Raw genomic sequence first — 13242 nt, forward strand, 5'->3', positions numbered from 1 at the left:
GGTGTGTGTGTGGTGTGCGTGTGGTGCATGTGTGTGTGGTACGTGTGTGTGTGCACGTGTGTGTGTGTGCACGTGTGTGTGCGTGTGCGAGCGTGTGTGTGTGCACGTGTGCGTGTGTGTGGTGCACGTGTGTGCTGCACGTGTGTGTGTGTGGTACGTGTGTGCGTGCGTGTGTGGTACGTGTGTGCGTGCGTGCGTGTGCGGTACGTGTGTGCGTGTGTGTGTGTGCGCCGTCACATCGACAGCACCAACCGCCGAGGTCGTGACCTCGGTTGTCTTCAGGATTTGCCGTTGCGGTGTCGATGCGGTGGTGGTGGTGGTGCGGGTGGCGGTGCAGTGTCAGTGCGGTGGTGGTGGTGCGGTGGTGGTGGTGTGGGTGGTGGTGGCGCGGTGGTGGTGCAGTGTCGGTGCAGGTGGTGGTGGTGCGGTGGTGGTAGTGCAGTGTCAGTGCGGTGGTGGTGGTGCAGGTGGTGGTGGTGCGAGTGGTGGTGGTGCGGGTGGTGGTGGTGCGGTGTTGGTAGTGCAGTGTCAGTGCGGTGGTGGTGGTGCGGTGGTAGTGCAGTGTCAGTGCGGTGGTGGTGGTGCGGTGGTGGTGGTGCGGTGGTGGTGGTGGTGCGGTTGTGGTGGTGCGGTGGTGGTGGTGTTGGTTGTGCGGGTCAAGGAAGTAGTGGGGGGCCGCTCTGGCCGGAGCACCCGGCGACGGGGGACATCTCAGACCGGGATACGCATGGAGCCGTGTCCCAGCAGCTTCTGCAGGAGCCGGTCGAGGAGCCAGGAGGACGCAAAGTCAGCCACGAGGACTTGGAAGATGGTCCACTTGAACTACGGGGTCACCGGGTCACGGGGTCACGGGGCGGTGGGGGAGGGGGCGGGAGCGGAAGAACAACGCAGAGTTCACGATTTTAAAACGGTTTCGATTTGAAGCTTCTTTCGTGACTGCAGGGATTCATCTTCTTGGTTCTTTCGGTGAAGTCAGGTAGAAGGGAAATAATAAAATAATGAAAATAAAGCATAATAAAATAATTGTTTTATTATGTGAATTTCTTATTATTTTATTATTTCCCTTCTAATAAAAATAAAGCATAATAAAGTAATTATTTTATTATGCTTTATTTTCATTATTTTATTATTTCCCTTCTACGTGACTTCACCGAAAGAACCAAGAAGATATTTCAAAAGGTACCCGTCGTGAGAATAGCTTTAACCCTTGCTGTGGTTAAGACGTTCCAACGCCAAGCGGAAACCTTTTGCAAGGAACCGTGTCTGCGCATTAACCACACAAACACACTGTACTTGTGGTGAACATGCAAACGAAAAACATGCTCTGATAATTTACAAAGCCATCGAGCGAGCGAGCGATTAAGCAAGCGATCGAGCGTTCGAGCGATCAAGCAAGCGATCGATCGAACGATCGAGCGATCGATCGAGCGATCAAGCAAGCGAGCGAGCGATCAAGCGAGCGAGCGATCAAGCAAGCGAGCGATCAAGCAAGCGAGCGATCAAGCAAGCGAGCGATCAAGCAAGCGATCGAACGATCGAGCGAGCGATCGATCGATCAAGCAAGCGAGCGATCAAGCAAGCGAGCGATCAAGCAAGCGAGCGATCAAGCGAGCGATCGATCGAACGATCGAGCGATCGATCAAGCAAGCGAGTGATCAAGCGAGCGAGTGATCAAGCAAGCAAGCGATCAAGCAAGCGAGCGATCAAGCAAGCAAGCGATCAAGCAAGCAAGCGATCAAGCAAGCGAGCGATCAAGCAAGCAAGCGATCAAGCAAGCAAACGATCAAGCAAGCAAGCGATCAAGTAAGCGAGCGATCAAGCAAGCAAGCGATCAAGTAAGCGAGCGATCAAGCAAGCGAGCGAGCGAGTGATCAAGCAAGCGAGTGATTGAGCGATCAAGCAAGCGAGCGATCAAGCGAGCGATCAAGCGAGCGATCAAGTAAGCGAGCGATCAAGCAAGCGAGCGAGTGATCAAGCAAGCGAGTGATTGAGCGATCAAGCAAGCGAGCGATCAAGCGAGCGATCAAGCGAGCGATCAAGTAAGCGAGCGATCAAGCAAGCGAGCGAGTGATCAAGCAAGCGAGCGATCAAGCAAGCGAGCGAGCGATCAAGTAAGCGAGCGATCAAGCAAGCGAGCGAGTGATCAAGCAAGCGAGCGATCGAGCGATCAAGCAAGCGAGCGATCAAGCGAGCGATCAAGTAAGCGAGCGATCAAGCAAGCGAGCGAGTGATCAAGCAAGCGAGTGATTGAGCGAGCAAGCGATCAAGCAAGCGAGCGATCAAGCAAGCGAGCGATCAAGCGAGCGAGCGATCAAGTAAGCGAGCGATCAAGCAAGCGAGCGATCAAGCAAGCAAGCGATCAAGTAAGCGAGCGATCAAGCAAGCGAGCGAGTGATCAAGCGAGCGAGTGATTGAGCGATCGAGCAAGCGAGCGATCAAGCGAGCGAGCGATCAAGTAAGCGAGCGATCAAGCAAGCAAGCGATCAAGCAAGCAAGCGAGTGATCAAGCAAGCGAGTGATTGAGCGAGCAAGCGATCAAGTAAGCGAGCGATCAAGCAAGCGAGCGAGTGATCAAGCAAGCGAGTGATTGAGCGAGCAAGCGATCAAGCAAGCGAGCGAGTGAGCGATCAAGCGAGCGAGCGATGAAGCGAGCGATCGATCGAGCGATCAAGCGAGCGAGCGAGCGATCAAGCAAGCGAGCGATCGAGCAAGCAAGCAAGCAAGCAATCAAGCGAGTGAGCGATCAAGCAAGCGAGCGATCGATCGAGCGATCAAGCGAGCGATCAAGCGATCGAGCAATCACTCGATCGATCGAGCGACCACTCGAGCGAGCGCGTAACGCCGCGAGCCCCGCGGCCCCCTCCGGCACGAACCTCGTAGGGGAAGTCGACGATCTCAAAGTGCGCCGACAGTTCGGGCAGCGCCCCGGTGACGAGGCAAGCGATGGACACCCCCGTCAGGAGCACGCTCCACAGCAGCGGCCTGTTCTCCTGCAGGCTCTCCATGAACGGGTGGCCCTGCATTGACACGACAACAACAACAACAACAAACAAAAGACAAAGATTCACCCCCTCGTGTAGCCTTCACAGAGTGTCGGGGCAAGTGCTGTTAGAGGAGGCGCCACCGGTGGCTAGGAGATGTTGACTACCTCGCCTGGTGTACAGGAGGTCGTGGGTTCGATCCTGACCCTGACGCCTGCTGCTGTAAATTTGGAGTTGCGTGTCTTTCTCTCTCTCTACCACGCCCTCCGCGGTGAGTTCGCTGTGCGAGCGGAACACCCCAACCCCCCACCCCACCCCCCCCCCAACCCCCCACCCCACCCCCCACCCCGCTCCCCCCCCCCCACCCCGCCCCACCCCCGCTCCCACCCCCCACCCCGCTCCCACCCCCCCACCCCGCCCCAACCCCCCACCCCCCACCCCACCCCGCTCCCCCCCCCCCACCCCGCTCCCCCCCAACCCCCCACCCCACCCCCCACCCCGCTCCCCCCCCCCCACCCCGCCCCACCCCGCTCCCACCCCCCACCCCGCCCCAACCCCCCACCCCCCACCCCACCCCGCTCCCCCCCCCCACCCCGCTCCCCCCCAACCCCCCACCCCACCCCCCACCCCGCTCCCCCCCCCCACCCCGCCCCACCCCGCTCCCACCCCCCACCCCGCTCCCACCCCCCACCCCGCCCCAACCCCCCACCCCCCACCCCACCCCGCTCCCCCCCCCCCACCCCGCTCCCCCCCAACCCCCCACCCCACCCCCCACCCCGCTCCCCCCCCCCACCCCGCCCCACCCCGCTCCCACCCCCCACCCCGCCCCAACCCCCCACCCCCCACCCCACCCCGCTCCCCCCCCCCACCCCGCTCCCCCCCAACCCCCCACCCCACCCCACCCCGCTCCCCCCCCCCACCCCGCCCCACCCCGCTCCCACCCCCCACCCCGCCCCAACCCCCCACCCCCCACCCCACCCCGCTCCCCCCCCCCACCCCGCTCCCCCCCAACCCCCCACCCCACCCCACCCCGCTCCCCCCCCCACCACTTGCAGTCGATTTGAGCAGGAAAAACGATTTCCGTTTTGATATCCGGCAGTGGTCGGGGACTGAAATGTCAAAAGTTCAACTGCCCACCTGGTGGTTCGACCGAGTTCATTCTCATCTTCTTGGTTCTTTCGGTAAAGTCACCACGTAGAAGGGAAGTAATAAAATAATAAAAATAAAACATGATAAAATAATTCTCACGACGTTTCGGCCACAACGCAAGCAGCCGTCCTCAGGTGAAGAACAGGTCTGTCGGGGAGACAGCGTCTGAATGGCATTCACTATACACTATACTATGCATTCAGACGCTGTCTTTCCCACAGACCTGTTCTTCACCTGAGGACGGCTGCTTGCGTTGTGGCCGAAACGTCGTGAGAATTTTATTTCATCATTTCCCTTCTACGTGACTTTACCGAAAGAACCAAGAATATGAATCCCTGCAGTCACGAACGCTTTAAATCGAAACCTACCTGTGAGATCTTCACTCAAAACTGCTCTAGAGGAGTTGTACACCCACAGCTGCCACTGCAATTCAGTGGCCTAAAATCAAATGTTTCGCTCCGGATGACCGCTGCAAAGTATGATCTGTGTTTTGATTTAGTGTGCTGATCTTAAAGGTGCATTGAAAAATGTTGATACTCCGACTGATGCTCATGCTGTTGTGGAGTGACTCATGCAGCCAGCTATGGCTGCAGGGTTTGGTGGTACGTGTTGTTTACGGAGTTTATTGTGAAAATTTGGTCACAGTTCCTATGACCTGCACTGTTTCATTGCTTTTATGGCTTTATTTTGGTGATTTTCGAAAAGTGTATTGGTTTGGCCATGTTTGTTTGTTGTAGGACAGAGTTGGACTGATGGCCTTAATCTAAGTTGTGTTGTTGTTGTTTGACTTGCATCCCACTGGGATTTTTGCACACAGCGTTGGTGTACGGTGCTTTTTCTGCAATTTTTTGCTGCTTTTCTTGGATTTTTAAATCCTTTATATTAAGTTCGCTAGCTTGCTTGCGTGCTTGCGTGCGTGTTTGCTTGCTTGCTTACGACCGTGCAAATCTTTCGGTCGTTTTCTAACCCACTTCCCGTGATCCAATCGAGCTGACATTTTGCACACAGACTCGTTGTGCGTGACAATACATTTTCGTGAATTTTTTTTTCAAAAATTTTACACTGTTTAGGGAATTTTTTTTTTTTAATATTTAATTACCAATTGCTTAATGGTGGCATGCAATCATCTGACCCATAGGTGGCAGCCATCTCAAGCCAGAGGACGAGAGGACTCTAGCCGCCACGCATATAAAGAATTTATAGTGAAGAATGTGTTTTTACGGGTTAATTTTTTTATGTTTGCACTCTCTCTCGCTCTCTCGCGCTCTCTCTCTAACCACTACACTACCGCTCTCTCTCTCGCTCTCTCGCTCACCCCCCCCTTGCCCTCACCTTGTAGTTGATGGCAAACGTGGCCATTTGCATCGCCATGGACATGATGTAGACGGTGCTGTTCACCAGGTTCGGCTCAAACTCCTTGTAGAGGTCCACGAACGCTCCTTGCCTTCAAGACAAAGGTCCCCACGCGTACAGCCTTACTACTCGTCATCATCATCATCGTCATCGTCGTCATCATCGTCGTCGTCATCATCATTATCATCGTCGTCATCATCATCGTCATCATCATCATCGTCGTCATCATCATCGTCATCGTCGTCATCATCATCGTCATCGTCGTCATCATCATCGTCGTCATCATCGTCGTCATCATCATCATCATCGTCATCATCGTCATCATCATCATCGTCGTCATCATCATCATCGTCATCATCATCATCGTCATCATCATCATCGTCATCATCATCATCGTCGTCATCATCGTCATCATCATCATCGTCGTCATCATCATCATCGTCATCATCATCGTCATCATCATCATCGTCATCATCATCGTCGTCATCATCATCATCATCGTCATCATCATCATCGTCATCATCATCATCGTCGTCATCATCATCATCGTCATCATCATCTTCATCATCATCATCATCGTCATCATCATCATCATCATCGTCATCATCATCATCGTCGTCATCATCATCATCATCGTCATCATCATCATCGTCGTCATCATCATCATCATCGTCGTCATCATCATCATCGTCGTCGTCATCATCATCATCGTCATCATCATCGTCATCATCACCACGTGAACATTTACAGCAGCCAAAATACCAAATAAACCAAAAAAAACGCGTCGTGACGTTTGATTCTAAAATGTGGAGGGAAAAGAACCGGAGGGCCCGGAGAGAGAGACACGCAAACTCCAAATATACAGCAGCAGGCGTCAGGGTCGGGATCGAACCCACAACCTCCTGTACACCAGGCAAGGTAGTTAACATCTCCTAGCCACCGTGATGATGATGAGAGAGACACGCAAACTCCAAATATACAGCAGCAGGCGTCAGGGTCGGGATCGAACCCACGACCTCCTGCACACCAGGCGAGGTAGTCAACATCTCCTAACCATCGCACAGCCCTCTGAACAGACTGTCGGGGCAAGTGCTGTTAGCGAGCACCTATGAAGGCCAGAACGATACACGAGGGGGTGGGTGGCCAGCACCACGCCCGGCCGCCTTTGTCTCCCTGGTGGCGATGTTTACTGCGTACCGCACCAGGTACTCATTTGAGACGCAGTGGAGGCTCAGTACCAGTTCAGACAATCGTCACTGATGGTGGAAACTCGGGTACCACTACACACTCTCGCTCCCCACAAGACTAAGACAGACGAACACACAGAGGCACCCACTGACTCTGCCCCAGAGGTCGCAATCGGGTACCCGATACCCGTACCCTACCCGATACCCGGCTACCCGTACACGGCCGGGTATCGGGTAGGGTACGGGTATCGGGTACCCGATTGCGACCTCTGGGATGAAGCCATGTTGCAGGCGCGGGTGGGTTGATTCTAGGAACTTGAATTGTGAGAAGAGACAAGACGTTGGGAAATGAGTGACAAACGGTGACTCACCAGTGACTCACGGCCTACCCGTACCCGTACCCGGCCGCACCAGGTACCCGGCCGGGTACGGGTAGCCGGGTATCGGGTACCCGGTAGCGACCTCTGCACCGCGGTGGCGGTGGCGGCGATGAGCGATGAGCGAGCGAGCGAGTTGTACATGGGAGGGATGAGCCGTTGACTCACCGCCACGGCGATGAGCGAGCGAGCGAGTTGTACATGGGAGGGATGAGCCGTTGACTCACCGCCACGGCGATGAGCGAGCGAGCGAGTTGTACATGGGAGGGATGAGCCGTTGACTCACCACCACCGCGATGAGCGAGCGAGCGAGTTGTGCATGGGAGGGATGAGCCGTTGACTCTCCGCCACCGCGATGAGCGAGCGAGCGAGTTGTACATGGGAGGGATGAGCCGTTGACTCACCACCACCGCGATGAGCGAGCAAGTGAGTTGTACCTGGGAGGGATGAGCGTGCCCGCCTGCCGGTAGAGGAACACGAGGCTGCAGAAATGCACCGCGAACTGTGCCAGCACCGTGGCCACCGTGTACACGTTGAAGATGTTGGGCAGCGGACGCTCGCACGACAGCGTCTTCAACGGCTGGACGCAAAACGTGGGGGGGGTGAGGAGGGGGGGGGAAATGCGTCGCGGTCAAACGGGGGTCCGGCGAGGGGATGGAAAGTGGTGGATAAAAGAAACAGAAATATAATGATGATGATAAAGAAACAATAGACCTTTATGGTTTGAGCATTTTTTTATAATGAAAGGGAAATTTCGATTTAAAGCTTTCGTGACTGCAGGGATTCATCTTCTTGGTTCTTTCGGTAAAGTCACGTAGAAGGGAAATAATAAAATAAAAATAATAAAACATAATAAAATAATTCTCACGACGTTTCGGCCACAACGCAAGCAGCCGTCCTCAGGTGGAGAAACAGGTCTCCTGCGTTGTGGCCGAAACGTCGTGAGAATTATTTTATTTTTCGATTTAAAGCTTTCGTGACTGCAGGGATTCATCTTCTTGGTTCTTTCGGTAAAGTCACGTAGAAGGGAAGTAATAAAATAATAAAAATAAAACATAATAAAATGAAATAATTCTCACGACGTTTCGGCCACAACGCAAGCAGCCGTCTTCAGGTGAAGAATGAGACACTACCAAGCTAGGGGCTTATATATAAACTGGGTTGGAGGTGGAAGAGCGCCTTAACAAAAAAGAATGTGCATATGTAACTGCAGCTACATATCAATAACATTCCTTTCCTTTGTTAATGCTACTCCCTGCACCCCCCCTTGGTGCTGCTGATCCTGCATAATGCATGGGCATAATATGCCTTTGAAACCCCCCCGCCCACCTCCTACGCATTTTCCATGAATATGCTAAATTCCTCTTCATATGCACATTCTTTTTTGTTAAGGCGCTCTTCCACCTCCAACCCAGTTTATATATAAGCTCCTAGCTTGGCAGTGTCTCATTCTTCACCTGAAGACGGCTGCTTGCGTTGTAGCCGAAACGTCGTGAGAATTATTTCATTTTATTATGTTTTATTTTTATTATTTTATTATTTCCCTTCTACGTGACTTTACCGAAAGAACCGAGAAGAAAAAAAGGGAAATTTGTGAATATGTGTGTTTGTTGGAAATGTTTAGCGTACTTCCCGACATGCAACAAACTTGAAATTTGGCATGTGGGTAGCTTCCAGACTGTACACAATGCAGAAAGTCTAAAAATAGACTTTTGTATTTTGGGAGTGGGGGGGGAGGCGCAATAATGGATATATTTTGCACGGCAAGTGAGCGGTGACGTCACATCTGTGATGTCACCCGCATGCGGCAGCGTCACGCAGTGTGCCTGATGACGTCACGCAGTGTGCCTGATGACGTCACGCAGTGTGCCTGATGACGTCACGCGGTGTGCCTGATGACGTCACGCGGTGTGCCTGATGACGTCACGCGGTGTGCCTGATGACGTCATGCGGTGTGCTTGATGACATCACGCGGTGTGCCTGATGACGTCACGCAGCGCGCCTGATGACGTCACGCAGCGCGCCTGATGACGTCACGCAGCGCGCCTGATGACGTCACGCAGCGCGCCTGATGACGTCACGCAGCGCGCCTGATGACGTCACGCAGCGCGCCTGATGACGTCACGCAGCGCGCCTGATGACGTCACGCAGCGCGCCTGATGACGTCACGCAGCGCGCCTGATGACGTCACGCAGCGCGCCTGATGACGTCACGCAGCGCGCCTGATGACGTCACGCAGCGCGCCTGATGACGTCACGCAGCGCGCCTGATGACGTCACGCAGCGCGCCTGATGACGTCACGCAGCGCGCCTGATGACGTCACGCAGCGCGCCTGATGACGTCACGCAGCGCGCCTGATGACGTCACGCAGCGCGCCTGCTGACGTCACGCAGCGCGCCTGATGACGTCACGCAGCGCGCCTGATGACGTCACGCAGCGCGCCTGATGACGTCACGCAGCGCGCCTGATGACGTCACGCAGCGCGCCTGATGACGTCACGCAGCGCGCCTGATGACGTCACGCAGCGCGCCTGATGACGTCACGCAGCGCGCCTGATGACGTCACGCAGCGCGCCTGATGACGTCACGCAGCGCGCCTGATGACGTCACGCAGCGCGCCTGATGACGTCACGCAGCGCGCCTGATGACGTCACGCAGCGCGCCTGATGACGTCACGCAGCGCGCCTGCTGACGTCACGCAGCGCGCCTGCTGACGTCACCCCCCCCCCCCCAACCGTCCGTGTAGGCCGTGTACTAATCCAAGACAAGAATCCAAGTCTCGGGCGAAGCCGGGTAGTATAAAGCTAGTTTTTACTGGTAGGAACAATGTGGACCAGCCACCAATAGATTATTTCGTCCGTCCGTCCGACCGTCCGTCCGTCCGACCGTCCGTCCGACCGTGTAGCAACATCGCCCCCTACTGCAAACACTGGGCATGACCCTACAAAAACCTTTAGACTCAGTGACGCTTTCCTGGCTAAACAAGTGTAACATTCCCTTATAATTCCCTCAGATAGCTTTTAATTAAAACATTTAAATTAATGAGGCTTTCCTGGCTAAACACGTGTAACATTCCCTTATAATTCCCTCAGATAGCTTTTAATTAAAACATTTAAATTAATGAGGCTTTCCTGGCTAAACACGTGTAACATTCCCTTATAATTCCCTGAGATAGCTTTTAATTAAAACTTTGAAATTAAATAAAAAACTCACAGCGCCCTAAAGCCTACAGCTAGGCCTAAAGCCTAGAACTAGGCCTGAAACTCTCCCTTCGTATCGTACCCCCGCGTGTGTGAAAGGGAGTTAATGTTTAACAATGTTACATTCCCTCATGTTTTTAAATAGAAACATTTAAATTTAAAGCTTTTACATAAATAATTAAAACATTTAAATTAAAAATTAACTCACAGCGCCCTAAAGCCTACAGCTATGCCTAAAGCCTAGAACTAGGCCTCAATCTCTCCCTTCGTATCGTCCGATTCGGTGTAGCAGCATCGCCCCCTACTGCAAACACTTGGCAGGACCCTACAAAAACCTTTACACTCAGTGAGGCTTTCCTGGCTAAACAAGTGTAATAATACATGATGTTTATATTCATTGGTTATTCGTTCCTACCAGCCCACCCCGCAGGGTCCTGTTAATAAAAATAATAATAAAAAATCGTCGTGGTCAATCAGACAGATCGACAGACAGACAGACAAATGGGCAGACAGACAGATCGACAGACAGATTGACAGATAGACAGACAGACGGACAGACAGATTGACAGATAGACAGACAAACGGGCAGACAGACAGATCGACAGACAGATCGACAGACAGACAGAAAAATGGGCAGACAGACAGATCGACAGACAGATTGACAGACAGACAGACAGACAGATGGATGGGCAGACAGGCGGACGGACGTATCGACGGACGGGGCGGATAAAGACGGGGTGGAGAGCGCGTGGGGGACGGGGAATCACCTTTGAGCGCGAGATGAACAGGAAGCAGCCGGCCAGGAGGAGCCCCTGCAGCGTGGCCTGTGAGTCGCTGAACTTGACCCCCTCGAGGTAAAGGACGCTCTGTCCGTAGGCAAGGATCAGCGCGTTGAGCGCCAGGATCTTGAACATCTGCAGCGTCGTCACGAGCGTACAGCGGCCCTGCTTGATCACGTGGCAGACTTGGGGCGCGCGGGCGGGCAGATGGACAGGCAGACAGATGGACAGACGGAGCAGACAATGATACAATGCAGACGGATAGGCGGACAGTTGGACAGACAGACAAGCAGACGGATGTACGGGCGGATGGATGATGTACAGCTGGGCAGACAAGCAGACAAGACAGAGAGACAGAGAAAGAGACAGAGAGATGCAGAGACAGAGAGACACAGAGAGAGACACACAGAGAGAGTGACAGAAAGAGAGACACACAGAGAGATACTGAGAGAGACAGAGACACAGAGAGAGAGAGACAGAGAGAGAGAAGGACAGAGACACACAGAGAGAGACACACAGAGACACACACACACACAGAGACACAGAGACACACAGAGACACACAGAGACACACACACACAGAGAGACACAGAGAGAGACACACACACAGAGAGAGACACAGAGACACACAGAGACACACACACACAGAGAGACACAGAGAGAGACACACACACAGAGAGAGACACAGAGACACACAGAGACACACACACACACAGAGACACAGAGAGAGACACACACACAGAGAGACACACACAGAAACACACAGAGAGAGAGACTCACACACAGAGACACACAGAGACACACACAGAGAAAGACACACAGACACACAGAGACACACACACACACACAGAGAGACACAGAGACACACAGAGACACACACACACACACTGAGAGAGACACACAGAGACACACACACACACAGAGAGACACAGAGAGACACACAGAGAGAGACACACAGACACACAGAGACTCACTGCACTGGATGGGGGAGAGTTTGGAGGTGAAGGGCGCTGCAATGCTGGCGTCTCCCAGCTTCACAGAGACACACAGAGACACACACACAGAGAGAGACACAGAGACACACAGAGACACACACACAGAGAGACACAGAGAGACACACACACAGAGAGACACACACACAGAGACACACAGAGACACACACAGAGAGAGACACAGAGACACACAGAGACACACACAGAGAGAGACACACAGAGAGACACACAGAGAGAGAGACACACAGAGACTCACTGCACTGGATGGAGGAGAGTTTGGAGGTGAAGGGGGCGGCGATGCTGGCGTCTCCCAGCTTCACAGAGACACACACACACAGAGAGAGACAGAGACACACAGAGACACACACAGAGAGAGACACACAGACACACAGAGACACAGAGACTCACTGCACTGGATGGAGGAGAGTTTGGAGGTGAAGGGGGCGGCGATGCTGGCGTCTCCCAGCTTCACAGAGACACACACACACAGAGAGAGACACAGAGAGAGACACACAGAGACACACACACACACACAGAGACACAGAGAGACACACACACACACAGAGACACACAGAGACACACACAGAGAGAGAGACACACAGAGACTCACTGCACTGGATGGAGGAGAGTTTGGAGGTGAAGGGGGCGGCGATGCTGGCGTCTCCCAGCTTCACGACTTGCTGCTGTTGCTCCTCGTCCAGCTCCCGCAGCAGCTGATTCAGACGCTCCTGCAGAACAAGCAAAAGGTAAAGGTCCCCCGTGTAGCCTGTAACACTGCTGAGGGGCAAGTGCTGTTGGCGAGCAGCCCGGTCGCCTTTGTCTCCCTTTGTGGCAATGTTTACGCAACTGCACCAGGTGTGCTCAGTTGAGGCCGAGTGGAGCTAGGGGAGGCACAGGACCGGTTCAGGTAATCGTCACCGGGTTCATCGGCGGGTTCTGAAGCGAATCGCGCTAACCGCTGCACCACCGCTCCCCACAAAGTCGCCGGGCCGATTAGATCAAGCGGATCATCGTCGTTGTCGCGTGGAAATTCATAGCGGCGGTCAAATGTGCACCAACGCGTGGAGAGAGAGAGAGACACGCAAACTCCAAATGTACAGCAGCAGGCGTCAGGGTCTGGGATCGAACCCACGACCTCCTGTACACCAGGCGAGGTAGTCAACATCTCCTAGCCACCGTGATGATGATGATGATGAGAGAAAGACACGCAAACTCCAAATATACAG

General features: G+C 53.9%; 1 protein-coding gene across 5 annotated transcripts in view; it reads right to left on the reverse strand.

The window, feature by feature from the left end:
- Window positions 1-335: 335 nt before the first annotated feature.
- Window positions 336-13242, reverse strand: part of ATP13A1 (ATPase 13A1) — a 50577-nt gene continuing 37670 nt past the window's right edge. For 2 of the 5 annotated variants that reach the window (XM_078881423.1, XM_078881422.1), the window contains 6 exons: window positions 12627-12744; window positions 11014-11210; window positions 7485-7627; window positions 5463-5574; window positions 2874-3017; window positions 336-822 (listed from right to left, as the gene is read on the reverse strand). In XM_078881423.1, coding sequence (XP_078737549.1) covers window positions 712-822; window positions 2874-3017; window positions 5463-5574; window positions 7485-7627; window positions 11014-11210; window positions 12627-12744 — 825 coding nt within the window. In that variant the 3' untranslated portion in view covers window positions 336-711. Of the gene's footprint in view, window positions 823-2873; window positions 3018-5462; window positions 5575-7484; window positions 7628-11013; window positions 11211-12272; window positions 12331-12424; window positions 12483-12626; window positions 12745-13242 lie in introns of those variants that run through there. The other 3 variants (XM_078881424.1, XR_013640459.1, XM_078881425.1) reach the window with 3 other exon arrangements.

The sequence above is a fragment of the Lampetra fluviatilis genome, chromosome 61 (assembly GCF_964198595.1).
Source record: "Lampetra fluviatilis chromosome 61, kcLamFluv1.1, whole genome shotgun sequence".
In the NCBI taxonomy this organism is placed as follows: domain Eukaryota; kingdom Metazoa; phylum Chordata; class Hyperoartia; order Petromyzontiformes; family Petromyzontidae; genus Lampetra; species Lampetra fluviatilis.